The sequence below is a fragment of the Oncorhynchus mykiss genome, chromosome 19 (assembly GCF_057628025.1).
Source record: "Oncorhynchus mykiss isolate SJ-2025 chromosome 19, ASM5762802v1, whole genome shotgun sequence".
Classification (NCBI taxonomy): Eukaryota; Metazoa; Chordata; class Actinopteri; order Salmoniformes; family Salmonidae; genus Oncorhynchus; species Oncorhynchus mykiss.
The window spans coordinates 42,086,011-42,108,039 of record NC_143040.1 but is presented as its reverse complement, the minus strand read 5'-3'; the positions used below and the strand labels follow the sequence as shown (position 1 = coordinate 42,108,039).

The 22,029-nt window shown below is 44.1% G+C and overlaps 1 protein-coding gene and 1 long non-coding RNA gene across 9 annotated transcripts in view; one reads left to right on the top strand and one right to left on the bottom strand.

The window, feature by feature from the left end:
* LOC110497688 (neuronal PAS domain-containing protein 3) overlaps positions 1–22,029 on the top strand; it is a 371,078-nt gene that overhangs the window by 111,357 nt on the left and 237,692 nt on the right. For all 8 annotated transcript variants that reach the window (XM_090211028.1, XM_036954672.2, XM_036954671.2 and 5 more), the window contains one exon: positions 199–443. In XM_090211028.1, the coding sequence (XP_090067154.1) occupies positions 199–443 (245 nt within the window). The remainder of the gene's footprint in view (positions 1–198; positions 444–22,029) is intronic.
* Positions 1–22,029, bottom strand: part of LOC149975193 (uncharacterized) — a 356,113-nt gene that overhangs the window by 299,117 nt on the left and 34,967 nt on the right. The gene's annotated exons all lie outside the window — the stretch shown is intronic.

Sequence of the window (22,029 nt, the reverse complement as noted above, 5' to 3'; positions counted from 1 at the left end):
ACCTGACCCTGGTCTTGCTTGCTTGCTATCTTGCTTATGGCTTCGAATTATGGTATGGCCTTTCTGTTCTTCCTGGTCGAAACCAAGGCCCTAACTTTCTGCTCGTCTCCCACCTAGTTTCAGAGTATTGCAAAAAGTGTTGTCCCTACTGAACACAACCCTGGTCCTCACTCCTGTCTCTTCTCCTGTCCCCACCAGGTTGCAGGCTCTGAGGAAGGAGAAGTCCCGGGATGCGGCTCGCTCGCGGCGAGGGAAGGAGAACTTTGAGTTCTATGAGCTGGCCAAGATGCTGCCCCTGCCCGGCGCCATCACCAGCCAGCTGGACAAGGCTTCCATCATCCGCCTCACCATCAGCTACCTGAAGATGAGGGACTTCGCCAACCAGGGGGACCCGCCATGGAACCTGCGCATAGAAGGCCCACCACCCAACACCTCCGTCAAAGGTCAGCTCCTTCTCCACCATGGTCCAACTACCCACAATTTAGTTCAGTTCAGTCTAGTTCAGTACCAACAGTTTCCATCAATGGTCCACTCAACTTACTAACTGTACAGTGATGATATCTCTCTTTGTCTGAGCATTAAACTACTGTGACATTAAAGGATACTTTGGGATTTTGGATACTTCCCCAGAGATGAACTTGTGGATTCCATTTTTATGTCTCTGTGTCCAGTATGAAGGACGTTAGAGGTAGTTTTGCGAGCCAACGCTAACTAGCATTAGCACAATGACTGGAATTCTATGGGTATCCGCTAGCAGTTCATCTGACTCTGGGGAAGTAGATAAAGGGCCTCATTGCCAAAATCCAGAAGTATCCATTTAAGGTGAAACTGTAAATTCAAATATTATGTGAGATAAAATGTCAACGTTAATGACAGGATTAAGGTCATTTTTCACGTTTTACTGTACTCAGTCTACACACAATATTAGACTGGTAGGGAAATGAGGCACTCTTGTTACTGTCGTCTGGTCACAAATATTCAAAAAGTAAACATTTAACTTTGATAAATGTAGCTTTGCGCCTAGTACATGCAGCAATACTGAATCCAAATGTAACCGAATTTGCCTTTGAAATTGGGTATTTGTACAGTGCACTTAAAGGAGATACAGCTCTGTATATTTTAAAAGGGTATGCTGGAGTAGGAATGACCGTAAACATTAAAGTAAATTGCAGAAATGTTCAGTCAATGCACAATGTTTGCTCTGCACACACACACACACACACACACACACACACACACACACACACACACACACACACACACACACACACACACACACACACACACACACACACACACACACACACACACACACACACACACACACCAGATGGCATCATTGTTGTCTGCCTTTGAAAAGACACATGCATTTTAATGAGAAAATGTATACGGCAGAATTATTTGGGTTAGAGCATCCTGCTAGATTCCCTACTAACACAACTAAGACCTATAGCCCACACTTTGCATTTAATCAAAGATGATTACACGATGCTGCCAGGAGGATTGAACCACCAACGTTTACATTTTGGATATTTTAATGACTACACACACCAAGGTGACGTCTACCCTACCTCTGTCTACCTCTGTAGAACAATGCTCTCTCTCTCCACTGCGTGCCCTGTCCTTCCATGCTATCGACAGACAGATAGTGCCCGTCTGAATCGAATCACTAACTCACCACATTTTATTTGCACTACATTCTGAAAAGAGCGGCGTATTGATCCCATTCTTTTTGTTGCTGTGCATTGCCGGTAGCTAATGGAGACGGCTGACCATCTCCCTCTGCCCATGAATCAGTGTTATTTCTGAATAGGCTACATTAGATGAACCTGACCCGGAGCTTCCACAGCTCCCAGCGTGCCAGACACACAGCTGGCTGAAGAGCTTGGTTTACAGATGTCACACACACACACACACACACACACACACACACACACACACACACACACACACACACACACACACACACACACACACACACACACACACACACACACACACACACACACACACACACACACAAAGGAGCCAGGTTTGTCAATGCACTGTGTAAGATGGCAGGGAGGGAGGGGGCATATGCTAGGTTATTGTACCAGAAGAGGGAGCGGACAGGAAAGGCCAGGATCATTTCTCTTCAGGGTTGTTTGTGCAACACAGATCAAGGTTAGCCCCACACAGCAGCAGAATAATATTGTTTCTGATACATGGCCGGCCTAGTTCATTTGGCAGGCCCAGTCTCTCAATCAATTTGCCTGGTGCCTTAACATACACACCCGTGTAGGTGTTACCATGAATATGTTATTATAGGAGATTTGCTGGGGGAGAAAACTGAGCCGGCTTCTGACAAGACATTTCGACTTAATAACTGATGATTGTAACCTTTAGGGAAATCTCAGTAGCACTGCCCCGGTTTTGTAAATTCACTCTGGTTTTGGAATGGATCTTTGCTTCGGGAAAATTCTCATTCTTTCTTTTTTTATTATTTTCTATTTTTGTTCAGAATAAAGCATGAGTAAGAGCTGGCGTTTGGACGGCGGTGATGTCTGTCTGAGTTGCCAAACGTCCTTAGAACAGCCTCTAGTGTGAGGAAGCTCGGCTAAGTAATAAAAGCGGTAGCCGATATTGCTGGCATCGGAGCTAAAAGAATTTGACCTCCACTTCTCTCCAAACATTGTTGATTTATTATCGTAACTTCTCGCCTCTCCTCTCTCGCCGTTCTCCTTTCTCTCCTCTTTGCCTTCTAGTGACCTTTACTGTAATTGACCCATCAACTAATTTTTTCTGAGCGTTTTAACCGGAATTTGCTAGTCTCTGTCAGAGGCGGTTCACATCTGTTGAAGGACACTGCACAAACAAGCATGACCTTTCTCTTGTTTGGCGGCTGGCGCACGCCTCCTGACCCCCTCCAACCCCTCCACCACCTGGCCATTTTATTATTCATGCATGCAGAGCAGAGAGGCGCAGAGCAGAGAGGAGCAGAGCAGAGAGGAGCAGAGCAGAGAGGAGCAGAGAGAAACAGAGCGGAGAGGAGCAGAGAGGAGCAGAGAGGGGCAGAGAGGGGCAGAGCAGAGAGGAGCAGAGCAGAGAGGAGCAGAGCAGAGCAGAGAGGAGCAGAGCAGAGCAGAGAGGAGCAGAGCAGAGCAGAGAGGAACAGAGAGGAACAGAGCAGAGAGGAACAGAGCAGAGAGGAGCAGAGCAGAGAGGAGCAGAGAGAAACAGAGCGGAGAGGAGCAGAGAGGAGCAGAGAGGGGCAGAGAGGGGCAGAGCAGAGAGGAGCAGAGCAGAGAGGAGCAGAGCAGAGAGGAGCAGAGCAGAGCAGAGAGGAGCAGAGCAGAGCAGAGAGGAACAGAGAGGAACAGAGCAGAGAGGAACAGAGCAGAGAGGAGCAGAGCAGAGAGGAGCAAATCAGAGAGGAGCAGAGAGGAGCAAATCAGAGAGGAGCAAGTCAGAGAGGAGCAGAGAGGAGCAAATCAGAGAGGAGCAGATAGGAGCAAATCAGAGAGGGGCAGAGAGGAGCAGTGAGGAGAAAATCAGAGAGGAGCAGAGCGGAGAGAGCATTCACCAAAGTGCCACAATTTACGAAAATGCAAGAAATCAGATGGCTCAAAAACAACAAAAAATGCTCAGAGACCGTCTTGCACAAATCATATTTGTACTATACAGTACATACGTACACTAAATGTCTACCTCTTTACTCTGTGGTTTTCTGAATTTTTGTTGGACATACATTACCAGTAAAGAGTTGGGACACACCTACTCAATCAAGGGTTTTTCTTTATTTTGACTATTTTCTACATTATAGAATAATAGTGAAGACATCAAAATATGAATTAATTCTTAAATTCAAATTCTTAAACAGATTCTTCAAAGTAGCCACCCTTTGCCTTGATGCCAGCTTTGCACATGCTTGGCATTCTCTCAACCAGCTTCATGAGGTAGTCACCTGGAATGCATTTCAATTATTAGGTGTGCCTTGTTTAAAGTTAATTTGTGGAATTTCTTTCCTTAATGTGTTTGAGCAAAGACCAAGTCCATATTATGCCAAGAACAGATCAAAATAGCAAAGAAAAACAACAGTCCATCTTTACTTTAAGACATGAAGGTCAGTCAATCCGGAAAATGTCAAGAACTTTTAAAGTTTCTTCAAGTGCAGTCGCAAAAACCATCAAGCGCTATGATGAAACTGGCTTTCATGAGCACTGCCATAGGAAAGGAAGAGTTACTTCTGCTGCAGAGGATAAGTTTATTAGAGTTAACTGCACCTCAGATTGCAGCCCAAATAAATGCTTTACAGAGTTCAAATAACAAACACATCTCAATATCAACTGTTCAGAGGAAGAGGAGACTGCATGAATCAGGCCTTCATGGTCAAATTGCTGCAAGGAAATCTGTCCTTTGGTTTGATGAGTCCAAATTTGAGATTTTTGGTTCCATCTGCCGTGTCTTTGTGAGAGTATATGTCACGCCCTGACCATAGAGAGCTGTTCATTCTCTGTTGGTTGGGGCGTGATAGTGGCTAGGGTGGGGCATCTAGGGGATTAATGGTTTATGTTGGCCTGGTATGGTTCCCAATCAGAGACAGGGGATCATATTTAGGCAGCCATTTCCTCATTGTTCTTTGTGGGATCTTGTCTACAGATAGTTGCCTGTGTGCACACCAGTAGCTTCACGTTTTGTTTGGTGAGTTTCTATTAATTAAAATATGTGGAACTCTAGACACACTGCGCCTTGGTCCAATCATCATAGCGATCATGACAGAAGATCCCACCAACAACGGACCAAGCAGCGTGCCCAGGAGATAATGGCATCCTGGTCTGTGGAGGAGATTAGGGAGAGAACATCCTGGACTTGGGATGACGTAAGAGCAGGAGAGAAGAGCCTGCCATGGAGGCAGGTGGAAGCAGCAAAGGAGGGACAGCGACGAAGTTGGGGGGGTAGGCCACAGAAACCCCAAGAAAAGCCGAGGAGTGAACCAGACCAAGTCTGGGAGAAGAAGGAGAGTTTGGAGGAGAGAGAAATGGGAGAGTTGTTGAGTTGGTGGAGGATGCACAGATTTGGAATAAAGGAACGTGTTGTCAGTTTGGTGCCACCTGAGTCAGCTCCCCGTACTCGTCCTGAGAAGTGTGTTAAAGTTCCGGAACAATTGATGCCGGCTATACACACCAGGTCTTCAGTGCACCTTCCCAACCCAGTGCGTCCAACTCCTCGCACTCTCCCTCAAGTGAGCTTTCCCAGTCAGGTCCGTCCTGTTCCTTCTCCTCACACTCGCCCTGAGGTGCGTGTCACCAGTCTGGTGCCACCTGTACCGGTCCCATGCATCAGGCCTCCAGTGCGCCTCCACAGTCCAGAGCTTCCGCCGACAGTTCCCAGTCCAGAGTTTCCGGCGACAGTTCCCAGTCCAGAGCCTCCAGCGACGGTCGGCGGTCCAGAGCCTCCAGCAACGGTCGGCGGTCCAGAGCCTCCAGCGACGGACGGCGGTCTAGAGCCTCCAGCGACGGTCGGCAGTCCAGAGCCTCCAGCGACGGTCTGCAGTCCAGAGGGTTCAGCAGGGGTTCTCAGTCCAGAGTCTCCTGCAACGATCTACGGTCCGGTGCCTCCGGCAACAACACACGGTCCTGTTCCTCCTGCGACGATCCCCGCACCAAAGCCGCCATGGAGGAAGACATCGTATCTGCGAGCGGAGTGGGTACTTCGCCCTGCACCGGAGCCGCCCCCCGACGGTAGATGCCCACCCGGACCCTCCCCTATTGAGTCAGGTTTTGCGGTCAGAGTCCGCACCTTTGGGGGGAGGGGGGAGGTTTATGTTGGCCTGGTATGGTTCCCAATCAGAGACAGCTGTTTATCGTTGTTTCTGATTGGGGATCATATTTAGGCAGCAATTTCCTCATTGTGATTTGTGGGATCTTGTCTACAGATAGTTGCCTGTGTGCACACCAGTAGCGTCACGTTTTGTTTGTGCTTGTTTGTTTTGTTTGGTGAGTTTCTATTAATTAAAATATGTGGAACTCTACGCACGCTGCGCCTTGGTCTACCCATTATGGCGAACGTGACAGTATGTGAACGGATCATGTCAGTGATTTATTTAGAATTCAAGGTACACTTAACCAGCATGGTTGCCACAGCATTTTGTAGCAATACGCCATCCCAGCTGTTTTGCCCTTAGTGGGACTTTCATTTGCTTTTCAACAGGACAATGACCCACCATACCTCCAGGCTGTGTAAGGGCTATTTGACCAAGAAGGAGAGTGATGGAGTGCTGCATCAGATGACCTGGCCTCCACAATCACCCGACCTCAACCCAATTGCGATTTGGGATGAGTTGGACCGCAGAGTGAAGGAAAAGCTGCCAACAAGTGCTCAGCATATGTGGGAACTCTTTCAAGACTGTTGGAAAAGCATTCCTTATGAAGCTGGTTGTGAGAATAACTTCCCTGAAGGAAGGGGGAATTTGTCCACGTGACTGACTGTGTCAACTGAATAGGCCACAGTGTTGTTTGGTATCCAATGATAGCCTTGTGTTAAATTAGGGGTCTGAACTCTAGTCTGATACCGAACTTGAAGTCCTCCTGACTTCAGAGTCTGGAAAGGCTGTTTCGATGTTGACGGCGTGCTGCGTTGATAATGAAGGGGACTGTGCTTTTACTGGTTGGTTCTCCTCGGGCGGCAGGTAGCCTAGCAATTAGAGTTTTAGGACAGTAACCGTTCAAATCCCTGAGCTGGCAAGGTGGAAAAATCTGCTGTTCTTCCTTTGAGCAAGGCAGTTAACAACCCCAGGAAAAAAACATTAGAGAGAACCAATCAATGCGTTTGCTCAGTTTCTGAGCGAAAATTGCATTAACAAACAGCTTCCAGTCCAAACCAGTGACTCAATGCTCTTCATCGCTGGGTCACATCAGCCAGGCTATCAAGGATCGTCGTCAAAGAGGAACCAACCAGAGAGGCTATCTCTGTCTATTCTCTTCGTCTATGTGTGGGCTTGCGCTATTTGATTTCCATCAAGCTGTTCGTGCTGCGTGTCAGTCCCCTGGATGTCCCCTGCACATTAAGAGTCTTAGCTTGTTTCCCAAATGGCACCCTATTCCCTATGTAGGGCCCTGGTCAAAAATAGTGCACTACATTGGGAATAAGGTGCCATTTGGGACAGTTGTGTTAATTACAGAGAGAAGAGAAACAGTGGGGTTTCTGTAGTTATGGTCCATCCAGCCCTTTCAGATTTGATGGCTTCAGTACTTAGCCTGCTGCTAGCACTAATAGCCCTCCATTATGGCTGGAATGACCAAACATAACTTATTTTACACGGTGGCAATATGTTTCCCACTTTGATGTTTTGCAAAGGAAAATGCTCCATATCAGGAAATGCAAGCCAAACAAAATGGATATGAAGTTTATACTGTTTATGGTTATAATTAAACATTCAGTTCATACATATTCAAATCATTCACTTGAGAAATGTGCATTCTTTTTTAGAACAAATTAAAAAGTGGACCACTGTGCACTTCTCACAAGTGTTGTACCTGTCACTTGGTGATTTTCTTTCTTAACTCAGCTGCAAAGCAACTATTAAAAGAATGGAATCAGTGCCAAAAACCCATGTACTTGCTCCAAAGGACACTGTTTTGTCAGTGACTTTTCACATTGACCTTGAGGTGTCTGAGGTCTATGCACGCTGCCTTCTCTACTTCACAGTCTATCCCCCTCCCTCCCTCCCTACCCAGCACTATAGATATGATATAAATCCTTTTCTCACCAAATAATAACCTCCTTCCTATTGCCACTACTTGGGGGATATTACCAATCTGCCACCCACCTGATCAAGGGGGAAATGTAATATGAACTACTATACCTCTACATGTCAAATGGTGTTGAACACGCTACCTGGTTGAAGCCTTTGACCGACTGGCAAAGCCATCTAGCTGTAATCCCTAAGTGGCCCAGTCCCTCCGTATGAAGAGCTTTTGGGTCAGCAGGTTGGCGCTGAAGAGGGCACTGATTAAAGTACACTTTCCCTGTTGCCCATTGTGCCATGCGCATTGTTGTTGGTAATGAGGGAATTAATGGGATGCGTCCCAAATGGCACCCTATCCTTATTTAGAGCACTACTTGTGACCAGAGCCCTATAGGTGTCCCTATGGTCCCTGGTCAAATGTAGTGCACAATTAAGGGAACAGGGTGCCATTTGGGGATACAACCCAATGGTGTTTGCATCACAATAGACACTCAGGACACAGAAAATAAATGTGGCATTAATGCACCTTTTGGAAAAATGGCAGCTTGTATAGACACACACAGGTTAGTTAGTGTATTATAGTTGAGGAACTGCATGGACTAAACAGCTTCCTATATTTCTCTCTCAATTAATATATGGATAGTAATTTGCCCAGCTGTGAGTGTGAGATGTTCGATTCCCCAGTCGTGGTGTAAGAAAAATTGAATGACAGTGAGCAAAACAGCAGTAATTATAAAAGTAATTACTAAATGCTGATGATGCCCATAGGCTTTGCATAACTACATTTGGAAGAGGAAATTGCTTTTGGCTGCATTGGAAGGCTGGTGGGCATGTTTTTGTTATTTTCTTTATTTATTTTAATATGCACAACCAAGGAAAGTAATTGCCATGGAAACAATTACTTGTACACCTTTCTGTGGGCACAAACAGCTCTGGGAAGCGTTGTTGTTGAACAATGTGTTTTAATGAAGGAGAATAGTGGAGTCACTTTGTTTATATTTCTTAACAGATAACAATTAAATGGAACACTGGGAGGGCAAAACAGTGTGGTTGAATACGAGTCGTTTTCTTAGTAAATAAGACATTACTTTTTTTTACAAGATGTTTTCTCTGGGACATGAAATCACATAGATGTTTGTGTGTTTGGTCTTTCTTAATGAAGAGTCTCTGTGTGTTACTGTGTAACTATGGTCCTAATGGCCTATTTCACTCATCAATGGAGACAACAAAGCAAAGGTTGCCACTTGCCAGTAGCTTAGTAGCTGAATGAAACTGCACTTCAGAATGCCCCCCCCTGTGTGTGTCTATGTGTGCTTATGATATGCGTGTTTGTATGTTGATTGAATTTTTGTTCTGAACTTGTATTATCAAAGCATTACTTCCTACACAACATGATTACTGTAAACTTGTATTATCAAAGCATTACTTCCTACACAACATGATTACTGTAAACTTGTATTATCAAAGCATTACTTCCTACACAACATGATTACTGTAAACTTGTATTATCAAAGCATTACTTCCTACACAACATGATTACTGTAAACTTGTATTATCAAAGCATTACCTCCTACACAACATGATTACTGCAAACTTATATTATCAAAGCATTACTTCCTACACAACATGATTACTGTAAACTTGTATTATCAAAGCATTACTTCCTACACAACATGATTACTGTAAACTTGTATTATCAAAGCATTACTTCCTACACAACATGATTACTGTAAACTTGTATTATCAAAGCATTACTTCCTACACAACATGATTACTGTAAACTTGTATTATCAAAGCATTACTTCCTACACAACATGATTACTGTAAACTTGTATTATCAAAGCATTACTTCCTACACAACATGATTACTGCAAACTTGTATTATCAAAGCATTACTTCCTACACAACATGATTACTGTAAACTTGTATTATCAAAGCATTACTTCCTACACAACATGATTACTGTAAACTTGTATTATCAAAGCATTACTTCCTACACAACATGATTACTGCAAACTTGTATTATCAAAGCATTACTTCCTACACAACATGATTACTGTAAACTTGTATTATCAAAGCATTACTTCCTACACAACATGATTACTGTAAACTTGTATTATCAAAGCATTACTTCCTACACAACATGATTACTGTAAACTTGTATTATCAAAGCATTACTTCCTACACAACATGATTACTGTAAACTTGTATTATCAAAGCATTACTTCCTACACAACATGATTACTGTAAACTTGAAATTGAAACTGAAATTGGAGAGCCTTGTCGGACGGTTGTAAAAAGGTCAAGGGTTAAAAGCATTTATTTTATTACAGTACATGGCCTACTGTAGCTGCGTTAGTTACGCATGCAACCAGGCACTATACCTTGTGTCGGTGGGCTCAGTAATTAGTGCTTCTGCAAATGGTCCAGTAATGGAGAAATAAATCAGGGGGACAGTTGGAATGAATATGGAAAGGCTTGTTTCTAGCGTTGTGACTGGCCGTTTAGTCAGCTGGACCTAATACCCACACAAAGTGGTACAAATCACCACCGTGGGTTTACATTACAGAGCCCAGAGTAGAGCAGCACACTGCCTTCACATGGCCCTCTCACATTGCCCAGCCATGAAGGTGTCAGCTCTCTGCTGTAGCCAAGGTCCTTGTCCCAAGGACAACAACAGTCGTGGAAAATAGATGAAAGACTTGTCGATAAATCAGGAAATACAGAGGTGTAGCCTGAACTGAGAAATGATGCAGAAAATAAGGAAATTGTGTAGGGTGCAGTAAGAATAGTTGCAGTAGGCTACAACAAGGGAATATACTGTATGACCAGGGTGTAGGAGTCATTTGGCAATGTACCGTACTGGTCTGTATTGGCCTTATCGGTCCTTACCTGCTCCACAGCAACAGCCTCAGTCAGTAGAACATGCTAGACAGATGACAGGCTGCTCTCTGGATGAAGTGCATTCTGTTTGAAGTGCAATGTCTGAAAGCACAGCACGAAGGCTCAAATCAAGTGAAGGACATGTACCATTACAACTAATGTCCTTAATAATCTTGTTAGTCTAGTCCCTCTCAGTACCAGACAAATGGAACATTATTGGCTTATGGAGCCTGCAGTAAATAATTTAGTTTCCAATATTCAGCCTGCTTCGACAGTAAATTAAAATGACATGAAAGAGCTTGTTGAACAAAGAAAGTATCCAATCAAATGTAATTGTCTTGACTAAGGCAGCAGTAATACGTTTCATAATTAAGCCAAGTTGTCTTGGTAGCTTTACAACCTTTCGCATGAATCAAAATGTCCAAAATAATTCTGTGATATGGTTTCTTTTAAAACATTACAGTGCCAATATCCTTTGACCGGGCAGATCTTCCTCTGTGTGTACAGGCTAGTGTAACATGGGGTCCAGTCAGTCCGTCTCTTCACTCTTAATTGATCTGAACCAAATCATGTGGGCTTGCTCTGCTCCCACCACCTTTACTGTTGATTTATCCCTCTGACAAAGGTAAACTCCAGCATTGGCTAATGCAGCGCTACATTAACGGATGGGTGAGAGAGAGGGGGGAGGTAGAAGAAGAAAGAGAGAGCAAGAGAGGGGGGCAACAGAGAGGGGGGAGAAAGAGAAAGAGAGAGATGGAGGTAGAGGAGGTAGATAGAAGGAGAGAGAGGCGATGGGAGCGTGAAAGACACAGATACAGGGAGAAAGCGAGAGAGAATGAATGAGAGAGAGAGAGAGAGAGAGAGACAGAGAGACTTTAGGTACTATGTCAGGTGAAGGTCAGAGAGGGCTCTGGCCTCTGAAGTGTTTGTGACGGTTCCTCCCACTCATACAGGACACAAATGACTCCCCTAATCATCCAATTTAATCGCACCATTTTCTGCCCCTCAATAGCCAGGCCTGGACTTAATCACTCTGTTTGCTTGCTGTCGCAAAGACCCTCATATCGAAACCAATGAATTTCTACAATTTAAAACGCATACAGTGGGGGGAGTTCGAGGGGATGCGTGCGGCGATAGAAAAGACATTGGCAGGGGTCTGAAAAACCAGCCAATTCATGCGTGAAGCATTTAGCTATTGCCATCTCAACCCATGACTAACAGTTTTCAGTCACCCGTTTCATTTATTAATGTCTATAATAAGCCCCTCTCTGATAACAGCCCTCTCTAAAAGCATTTTCTCTCTCTCTCTGTCTGCCTTGCTAAAATGTTGTGGTGTTGATATAATTTGGCCCGGCGCAGATTAAGCTCGAGGACGAAGGTGAATTGACTGCACCTGCCCTTTAATGAGGAGTGATAACAAGGCCGGTGGCGGGGGCATGCACAGTGGGGGTGTATCCCAAGTGGCACTCTATTCCCTACATTCCCTAGGAGGCCTTACCAAAAGTAGTGCACTACATTGGGAATCGGGTGCCATTTGGGATGCAGGCCGGGATAGCATTGGACTCACCAGCATAGCCTCCACATAGCAACATCATTGTCATTGTTACCCAGAGATGTGTTGATGTGTTGGAGTCAGACAGGGAGAGAAGAGGCGTGAGCATCGCCCAGCCCTTCTGAAAGGCCACAGAGTGGGGGGACAGGAGATTCAGCTCCAGGGTGCATAGACAGACGGATGGGCCGACGTGCAGGCAGGCAGAACGACAGACAGCTCCTCAGTACAGTGTCCATGGGGTCACCACCATTGGGACCGCAGCCCAGTCAATCAACAGATAGCCCCAAGGCGTCCAGCACAGCTTGGCCCCCAGCCTCACAAACACATATACACACACACACACACGCACACACACACGCACACACACACAAACACACCGCCATCTCCCTCCTGACCACCACCAGCCTGTGCTAATGAGAATGTATATGTATTCATGAATAAAACATGAAGTCATTGTTTTTATTGTTAAGGAAGCCGCTTCGCCACTAGTAGCCAGAATGTTGATGCTGTCCACTGCTTTGAAGTCTCTGCCTGAATTTGTAAGCAACGTTTTGATGACTTATTGTAGCCATTTTGAACAATTACACACTCTCCCACTCTCCAAATCATCTAAGTAGGATAGTAGTTTAGTTTAAAGAACATCACTTCATTTAAGTTCCACCAGTCTCCAAGGACCAAAATATTAATTTGCGGTTTCCTGTCAATCATTTTCTTGAATATACACTTTTTGTAATTTAATTAGTGTGAGGAGGGAGGGGGTTTGGGAAATGGAGTTATAAGGATTATAGGCTTGACAGGGATAGTGTTACAAATTGACTTTTGAGTCCTTGTAAGGAAGTAGATTTTGAAAGGAGTCCAACTTGCATTAACCTTGGAGGAGAGAAATAATAATAAACCCACTGCGCTTTTTTCAAGACATCAACAATGTACGTTCAGGATTGGAAATCTATGTGTTCATGTATTTTGTCAGGTAAAAACAAAGCTAAATGGACGAGGCGTCGTTTGGCGGCTCCAAATGGCACCCTATTCCCTATATAGTGCACTATAGAGAACAGTGTGCCATTTAGGATGCGACTGTACATGCACTGTAGTTCTGTATCGCCGTGTACTCTCAGAGCAACACGCCAAGCCAATTACTAGCGAAGAAGAAAGATGTGAGCGTCATGAGAAGTCGTCTAAACCCTTCTGTAGAGGCGTTGATCCCCATTGTTTAGCTGGGGTCAGGAGGAGCATGTTCTCCTGATTAATAACATCTTTCTTTTCTTCTCCAACGACTTGTTTGGGATGTCATCTATGAAGGAGATGCATCTCAGCAGTCAGACAGAGCACTGAGAGAGCAGCAGTCTAATTGTCACAACTAGAGTGTCACCCCCCCCCCCCTCCTTTTCCTCCATTTTTACATCCTCTCATTTGTCTTAACACAGCAGCGATCAGTGTTCCTTCCTGCCTCTCCTCTCTGCGCCGTGGCAACGAGACACCAGAAACACACGCACTGACGCCGTAAAGGAGCTGATGCCATTAAATGATATCAACATCAAGGCGGCAGTTTGATTTAGATTTTTCTTTGGGGGGGGGGGGGGGGGGGGGCTACAGCATTTTCAAATTATGCAGATCCCTTAATTAAACTCAGCCAACGAGCTGTTTGACATTTTTTTTTTGTCTGTAGCTTAGCCTGTTGGTCTGCTGGAATTTGCATGTCTTTGGATGTTACACAGCTTTCTCTAGGCTCTCAGTGTAATATAACTCTCCCAGCAAACTGGAGAAATTCCCCAAACATTAGCTAAGATTCCCATTAAGTTCTAGTTAGGATTTCATTTAACATTAGTTTGATCAAATGTTTAAAAAAAAATATATATATACAGTATATATATATATATATATATATATATATATATATATATATATATATTTTTTTTTTAAAACAACTTTAGCAATAAAATATTATTGGAATGTTCTAACATTCACTAAAATGATGTGCACGACATCTGTAATAACCACCACAGAACGTTCCCCAAACGCTCCCATTAGGTTTCCAGCTAATGTCATGTACATGCTGCCGCAGTAAAATGTGAATCAAATCAAATCAAATCAAATTTTATTTGTCACATACACATGGTTAGCAGATGTTAATGCGAGTGTAGCGAAATGCTTGTGCTTCTAGTTCCGACAATGCAGTAATAACAAGTAATCTAACTAACAATTCCAAAACTACTGTCTTGTACACAGTGTAAGGGGATAAAGAATATGTACATAAGGATATATGAATGAGTGATGGTACAGAGCAGCATAGGCAAGATACAGTAGATGGTATCGAGTACAGTATGTACAAATGAGATGAGTATGTAAACAAAGTGGCATAGTTTAAAGTGGCTAGTGATACATGTATTACATAAGGATACAGTCGATGATATAGAGTACAGTATATACGTATGCATATGAGATGAATAATGTAGGGTAAGTAACATTATATAAGGTAGCATTGTTTAAAGTGGCTAGTGATATATTTACATCATTTCCCATCAATTCCCATTATTAAAGTGGCTGGAGTTGAGTCAGTGTCAGTGTGTTGGCAGCAGCCACTCAGTGTTAGTGGTGGCTGTTTAACAGTCTGATGGCCTTGAGATAGAAGCTGTTTTTCAGTCTCTCGGTCCCAGCTTTGATGCACCTGTACTGACCTCGCCTTCTGGATGATAGCGGGGTGAACAGGCAGTGGCTCGGGTGGTTGATGTCCTTGATGATCTTTATGGCCTTCCTGTGACATCGGGTGGTGTAGGTGTCCTGGAGGGCAGGTAGTTTGCCCCCGGTGATGCGTTGTGCAGACCTCACTACCCTCTGGAGAGCCTTACGGTTGAGGGCGGTGCAGTTGCCATACCAGGCGGTGATACAGCCCGCCAGGATGCTCTCGATTGTGCATCTGTAGAAGTTTGTGAGTGCTTTTGGTGACAAGCCGAATTTCTTCAGCCTCCTGAGGTTGAAGAGGCGCTGCTGCGCCTTCTTCACGATGCTGTCTGTGTGAGTGGACCAATTCAGTTTGTCTGTGATGTGTATGCCGAGGAACTTAAAACTTGCTACCCTATCCACTACTGTTCCATCGATGTGGATAGGGGGGTGTTCCCTCTGCTGTTTCCTGAGAGCAATGTTCTGGGAATGTTCTTGCAACAGCAGGTGAATGTTTTATACAAACGTTGTATAATCATCAGCATAACTGGATAGTTTTTGTGTTATTAGAATCTGCTCTGGGAACTTTTGAAGAACCACTTTTTCTTGCTGGGCTCTCACTCTAGTTTTGGTGCAGACCTCATAAATGAAAATCCCCTTTAGTCTGCATCGTAAAGTCGTGGCAAAAGTGAAACTACCCTATCTACAAAGACAACAACATATGTATGTACTGTATTCCACTCATCACTCTGCACATTGCCCTATCCCATCTGGACAATAGGAATACCTATGTAAGAATGCTGTTCATTGACTACAGCTCAGCATTCAACACCATAGTGCCCTCCAAGCTCATCATTAAGCTCGGGGCCCTGGGTCTGAACCCCACCCTGTGCAACTGGGTCCTGGACTTCCTGACGAGCTGCCCCTAGGTGGTGAAGGTAGGAAACAACACCTCCACTTCGCTGATCCTCAACACAGGTGCCCCACAAGGGTGCGTGTTCAGCCACCTCCTGTACTCCCTGTTTACCCATGACTGCGTAGCCAAGCATGCCTCCAACACAATCATAAAGTTTGCAGACGACACAACAGTAGTAGGCTTGATTACCAGTGATGATGAGACTTTGGGAGTGTGGTGCCTGGAAAACAACCTCTCACTCAACGTCAACAAAACAAAGGAGATGGTCGTGGACTTCAGGAAACAGCAGAGGATGCACCCCCCTATCCACATCGACGGGACCGCAGTGGAGAAGGTGGAAAGTTTCAAGTTCCTTGGTGTGTACATCACTGACAAACAGAAATGGACCACCCACATAGACAGTGTGGTGAAGAAGACGCAACAGAGCCTCTTCAACCTCAGGAGGCTAAAGAAATGTGGCTTGTCACCTAAAACCCTCACAAACCTTTACAGATGCTCAATTGAAAGCAGCCTGTCGGGCTGTATCACCGCCTGGTATGGCAACTGCACCGCCCCCAACCGCAAGGCTCTCCAGAGGGTGGTGCGGTCTGCTCAACGCATTACAGAGGGAAAACTACCCGCCCTCCAGGACAACTACAGCACCCGAGCTTCAGGACACCTACAGCACCCGATGTCACAGGAAGGCCAAAAAGATCATCAGGACATCAACCACCCGAGCCACTGCCTGTTCACCCCACTATCATCCAGAAGGCGAGGTCAGTACAGGTGCATCAAAGCTGGGACCGAGAGACGGAAAAACAGCTTCTATCTCAAGGCCATCAGACTTTTAAACAGCCACCACTAACACATTAGAGGCTGCTGTCTATAGGCATAGACTAGAAATCACTGGCCACTTTAAGGAATGGAACACTAGTCACTTTAATAATTTGTACATATCTGGCATTACTCATCTCATATTTACATACCGTTTTCTATACTATTCTATGGTATCTTAATCACTTAATGTTTACATATCTGGCATTACTCATGTCTTATGTATATACTGTTTTCTATACTATTCTACGGTATCTTAGTCCGTTCCGCTCTGACATCGCTTGTCCATATGTACAGTTGAAGTCGGAAGTTTACATACACTTAGGTTGGAGTCATTAAAACTCGTTTTTCAACCACTCCACAAATGTCCAGTTAACAAACTATAGTTTTGGCGGTTAGGACATCTACTTTTTGCATGACACAAGTACATTTTCCAACGATTGTTTTCAGACAGATTATTTCACTTATAATTCACTGTATCACAATTCCAGTGGGTCAGAAGTTTACATACACTAAGGTGACTGTGCTTTTAAACCACTTGGAAAATTCCAGAAAATGATGTCATGGCTTTAGAAGCTTCTGATAGGCTAATTTACATAATTTGAGTCAATTGGAGGTGTACCTGTGAATGTATTTCAAGGCCTACCTTCAAGGCCTACCTTCATGACATCATGGGAAAATCAAAAGAAATCAGCCAAGACCTCAGAAAGAATATTGTAGACCTCCACAAGTCTGGTTTATCCTTGGGAGCAATTTCCAAATGCCTGAAAGTACCACGTTCATCTGTACAAACAATAGTACGCAATTACCATGGGACCACGCAGCCGTCATACCGCCCAGGAAGAAGACGCGTTCTGTCTCCTAGAGATGAACGTACTTTGGTGCGAAAAGTGCAAATCAATCCCAGAACAACAGCAAAGGACCTTGTGAAGATGCTGGAGGAAACAGGTACAAAAGTATCTATATCCACAGTTAAACAAGTCCTATATCAATGTAACCTGAAAGGCCGCTCAGCAAGGAAGAGGCCACTGCTCCAAAACCGCCATAAAAAAAGCCAAGACTGCGGTTTGCAACTGCACATGCGGACAAAGATCGTACTCTTTGGAGAAATGTCCTCTGTTGTGATGAAATAAAAACAGAACTGTTTGGTCATAATGACCATCATTATGTTTGGAGGAAAAAGGGAGAGGCTTGCAAGCCGAAGAACACCATCCCAACCGTGAAGCACGGGGGTGGCAGCATCATGTTGTGGGGATGCTTTGCTGCAGGAGGGAATGGTGCACTTCACAAAATACATGGCATCATGATGAAGGAAAATTACGTGGATATATTGAAGCAACATCTCAAGACATCACTCAGGAAGTTAAAGATTGGTCACAAATGGGTCTTCCAAATGGACAATGACCCCAAGCATACTTCCAAAGTTGTGGCAAAATGTCTTAAGGACAACAAAGTCAAGGTATTGGAGTGGCCATCACAAAGCCCTGACCTCAATCCCATAGAAAGTTTGTGGGCAGAACTGAAAAAGCGTGTGCGAGCAAGGAGGCCTACAAACCTGACTCAGTTACACCAGCTCTGTCAGGAGGAATGGGCCAATGGGGAATGGGGAAGCTTATGGAAGGCTACCCAAAACGTTTGACCCAAGTTAAACAATTTAAAGGCAATGCTACCAAATACTAATTGAGTGTATGTAAACTTCTGACCCACTGGGAATGTGATGAAAGATGTAAAAATAAATCATTCTCTCTACTATTATTCTGACATTTCACATTCTTAAAATAAAGTGGTGATCCTAACTGACCTAAGACAGGGACATTTTACTAGCATTAAATGTCAGGAATTGTGAAAAACTGAGTTTAAATGTATTTGGCTTAGGTGTATGTAAATTTCCGTCTTCAACTGTATATAGTTTTAATTAATTCCTACTTAGATTTGTGTGTATTGGGTATTTGTTGTGTAATTTGTTAGATATTACTTGTTAGATATTACTGCACTGTCGGAGCTAGAAGCACAAGCATTTCGTTTATTATGTGACCAATAACATTTTATTTTTTTCAAATTGAAAAACGTTCATGGGATGTCGACATGATGAAATGTTTTCAGGGAAGAAGTTATGCACTATTGCTGCAGCATTGCAGTTCATTTCCCTTACAGTATAACTTTAGTTTTAGGTCAAAGTATAGGGCCACAACACAGTGGAAACAAACTCTGGTACTATTTCATTACTGTGGCGGGTAGAGTACAGCAGCAGCAGTGTTATCTATTCAACCTGAGCCAAGGTATCACCTCTCCCCATCAGGATAAAGCCCTGTAGGCCTATCAGCCATTCCCATCAGCACAGAGTACAGTCTGTCTTCGCTGCTCTATGAGGATCATACATCATACTGTACTGTACCTCGTTGGGACGACTCCAGTTCTCTTCTGCTGTTCTTATCAGATATCTCCCCCATCTCACCTCAGGACCAATGGCTAATAACAAAAAGCTACAGCTCCCTCCTTCTCTCAACCAGATGTACTGTAGCCAAAATCATTTAATGTCTTATTTTATTCATTTTCTTATATTATGTAAAACTGATTTTAACCCTAGTCAAAGGGAACAGACTAGAAATATCCTGTCTCCGGCTGTGTGAATGTGTGCAATAATTATATGTCCATGGCGTCGTTCAATGTCTCTGTTGACATAATATGGCGGTGGGAGGCGGGCTAGATTAAAATTTAAAACCCAAACAGGCATTGCGAAATGACACAACTCCATACAAGATTCATGATGATTCTCTTGTCTTCCCTTGGACAAGAACAGCTTGAGGAACCCAATCCCAATAGAAAACGAAAGAAAGTACTTAATTGACAATTTCTTGAAAATGGCTGAAGGGAAAAACAAAAGAGAGGCCTTGGGTTTCTTAGGGCGTAATAAGCCGTTTCTCATCACTCTCTCTGTGATTGAGCCTATACAAAATCGATTTATTTCTCGGGGTAACTCAGAATAATTGAAAAACAGACAACGTTTGGTTCCAATTTACCAGCAATAAAGTTGTAATAGGGTTTTCTCTGCAATTTTACCCTTAATGCACTCATTCTGAAGAGCAGTATTTTGCCAGTCGAACAAATAGCATCACTGGAGCTTACAACCAGTAATAGTCCCACATTGATGCACACATTAAACTTGTTAAATCAATTCTGTGGACACTTTCTAAAGTGGACAGTCTGTTTGCTCTCTCTAGCTCGCTCCTCTCGCCCAGCCTACTCATACCCTCTACGATGTATCAATCACTTTCATTCCCCTCCTAATGATTCAGGCCTTTTAGTTTGTAATTATTTATGTTCTACGGGCGTAGATATCTGAGTGGGATGTGTATTTATAGGCAGCCTAATGCTCCTGATGTACCTACATGTTTATAATGAAAATGCACGACATGACATAGTTCAACAGGAGCTATCGCTGATGGATTTGTGTACACAGACAGAAACATCACCTCACCTGGCTACTTTGGCCTCCCGCCTGCCTTTAGAAGAACAGCTCTGTAAACAAACAACACCCACCCATCCATTAGTTGCCCTGTAACAACCACCTCGCTGAATTCCTTGGATTTTCCGCAGTGCATTATATACACTGAGCGCACACAACATTAGGAACACCTTACTAATATTGAGGTGCACTCCCTTTTGCCCTCAGAACAGCCTCAATCCGCCGGGGCATGGACTCTACAAAGCGCTGCTGGCCTATGTTGACTCCAATGCTTCCCACAGTTGTGTCAAGTTGACTGGATGTCCTTTGGGTGGTGGACCATTCTTGATACACACAGGAAAGTGTTGAGCGTGAAAATCCCAGCAGCGTTGCGTTTCTTGACACACTCCAACCGGTGCGCCTGGCACCTACTACCCTGTTCAAAGGCACCTCAATCTTTAGTGTTGACAATCCATGTTTCAAATGTCTCAAGGCTTAAAAATCTGTATTTACCCAGTCTCCTCAACTACACTGATTGAAGTGGATTTAACAAGTGACATCAATAAGGGATCATAGCTTTCACCTGGATTCACCTGATCAGTCAGTCTATGTCATAGAAATAGCAGTTGTTCCTAATGTTTTGTTCACTCTGTGCATAATATAGTCAATGCATTGCTCTAGTCCCTGCAGTGCATATTCCTTGGAAAATGTAATAGTCAATAACATACTGTTACTTGTATTCTTACTTTGATCAGCATAAACACTCAGCCCCAGCACACCCTAACCTTTATCATTCTAATTTGAACCCCCCCCCCAATGATTTCTTTGTTAGTGTTTTGTTTTATTTTATTGTTATAAACAAATTACCTTGGCCCATATACAGTATATGGCTACAGTAGGTCCTCCATACGAACAGTATTCTCCCATGGTGATACTATATGGCTACAGTAGGTCCTCCATACCAACAGTATTCTCCCATGGTGATACTATATGGCTACAGTAGGTCCTCCATACCAACAGTATTCTCCCATGGTGATACTATATGGCTACAGTAGGTCCTCCATACCAATAGTATTCTCCCATGGTGATACTATATGGGTACAGTAGGTCCTCCGTACCAACAGTATTCTCCCATGGTGATACTATATGGATACAGTAGGTCCTCCATACCATCAGTATTCTCCCATGGTGATACTATATGGGTACAGTAGGTCCTCCATACCAACAGTATTTTCCCATGGTGATACTATATGGCTACAGTAGGTCCTCCGTACCAACAGTATTCTCCCATGGTGATACTATATGGGTACAGTAGGTCCTCCATACCAATAGTATTCTCCCATGGTGATACTATATGGGTACAGTAGGTCCTCCGTACCAACAGTATTCTCCCATGGTGATACTATATGGGTGAGCCAGGGTTCAATTTGACCTCATATCTACTTCACAACAGGAAATGGAAAGGCTTGGCTGTACTCTAGTGTTGTTATACTGTATGTGTGTAGCAAGCTGTGTAGCAAGCGGTCTGTGTGTGTGTGTGTGTGTGTGTGTGTGTGTGTGTGTGTGTGTGTGTGTGTGTGTGTGTGTGTGTGTGTGTGTGTGTGTGTGTGTGTGTGTGTGTGTGTGTGTGTGTGTGTGTGTGTGTGTGTGTGTGTGCGTTTGTGCGTCCGTGGTGTGTGTGTTGGTTCGTAGGTACAGTAATTAAACTGTCTTTTTGACCCAATCCCGTTCTGCCAGGCAGGCAGCTGGCTGCTGATGTATTATAGAGACATTCAGCTAATCGATTAAAAGCGAAGAGACAGGAGAGATGTCTGACAGCACTGTACTAAAATGAAATTAGTCAGAGTCGCAGGGGGGTGACGGGGTGTGGGTAGGGGAGTAATGCAGCGAATGGCGGCCACAGGTGACCGGCCCCCTCTGGGACTGTGGTACAGGGGCTGCTGGGTAGAGGGGACAGCGTGTGCTGAGCCCCATGTAATTAGGACAGCCGTGTTTCTACAGGATTCCAAATTATCACCAGAGAGAGGGAGAGAGGG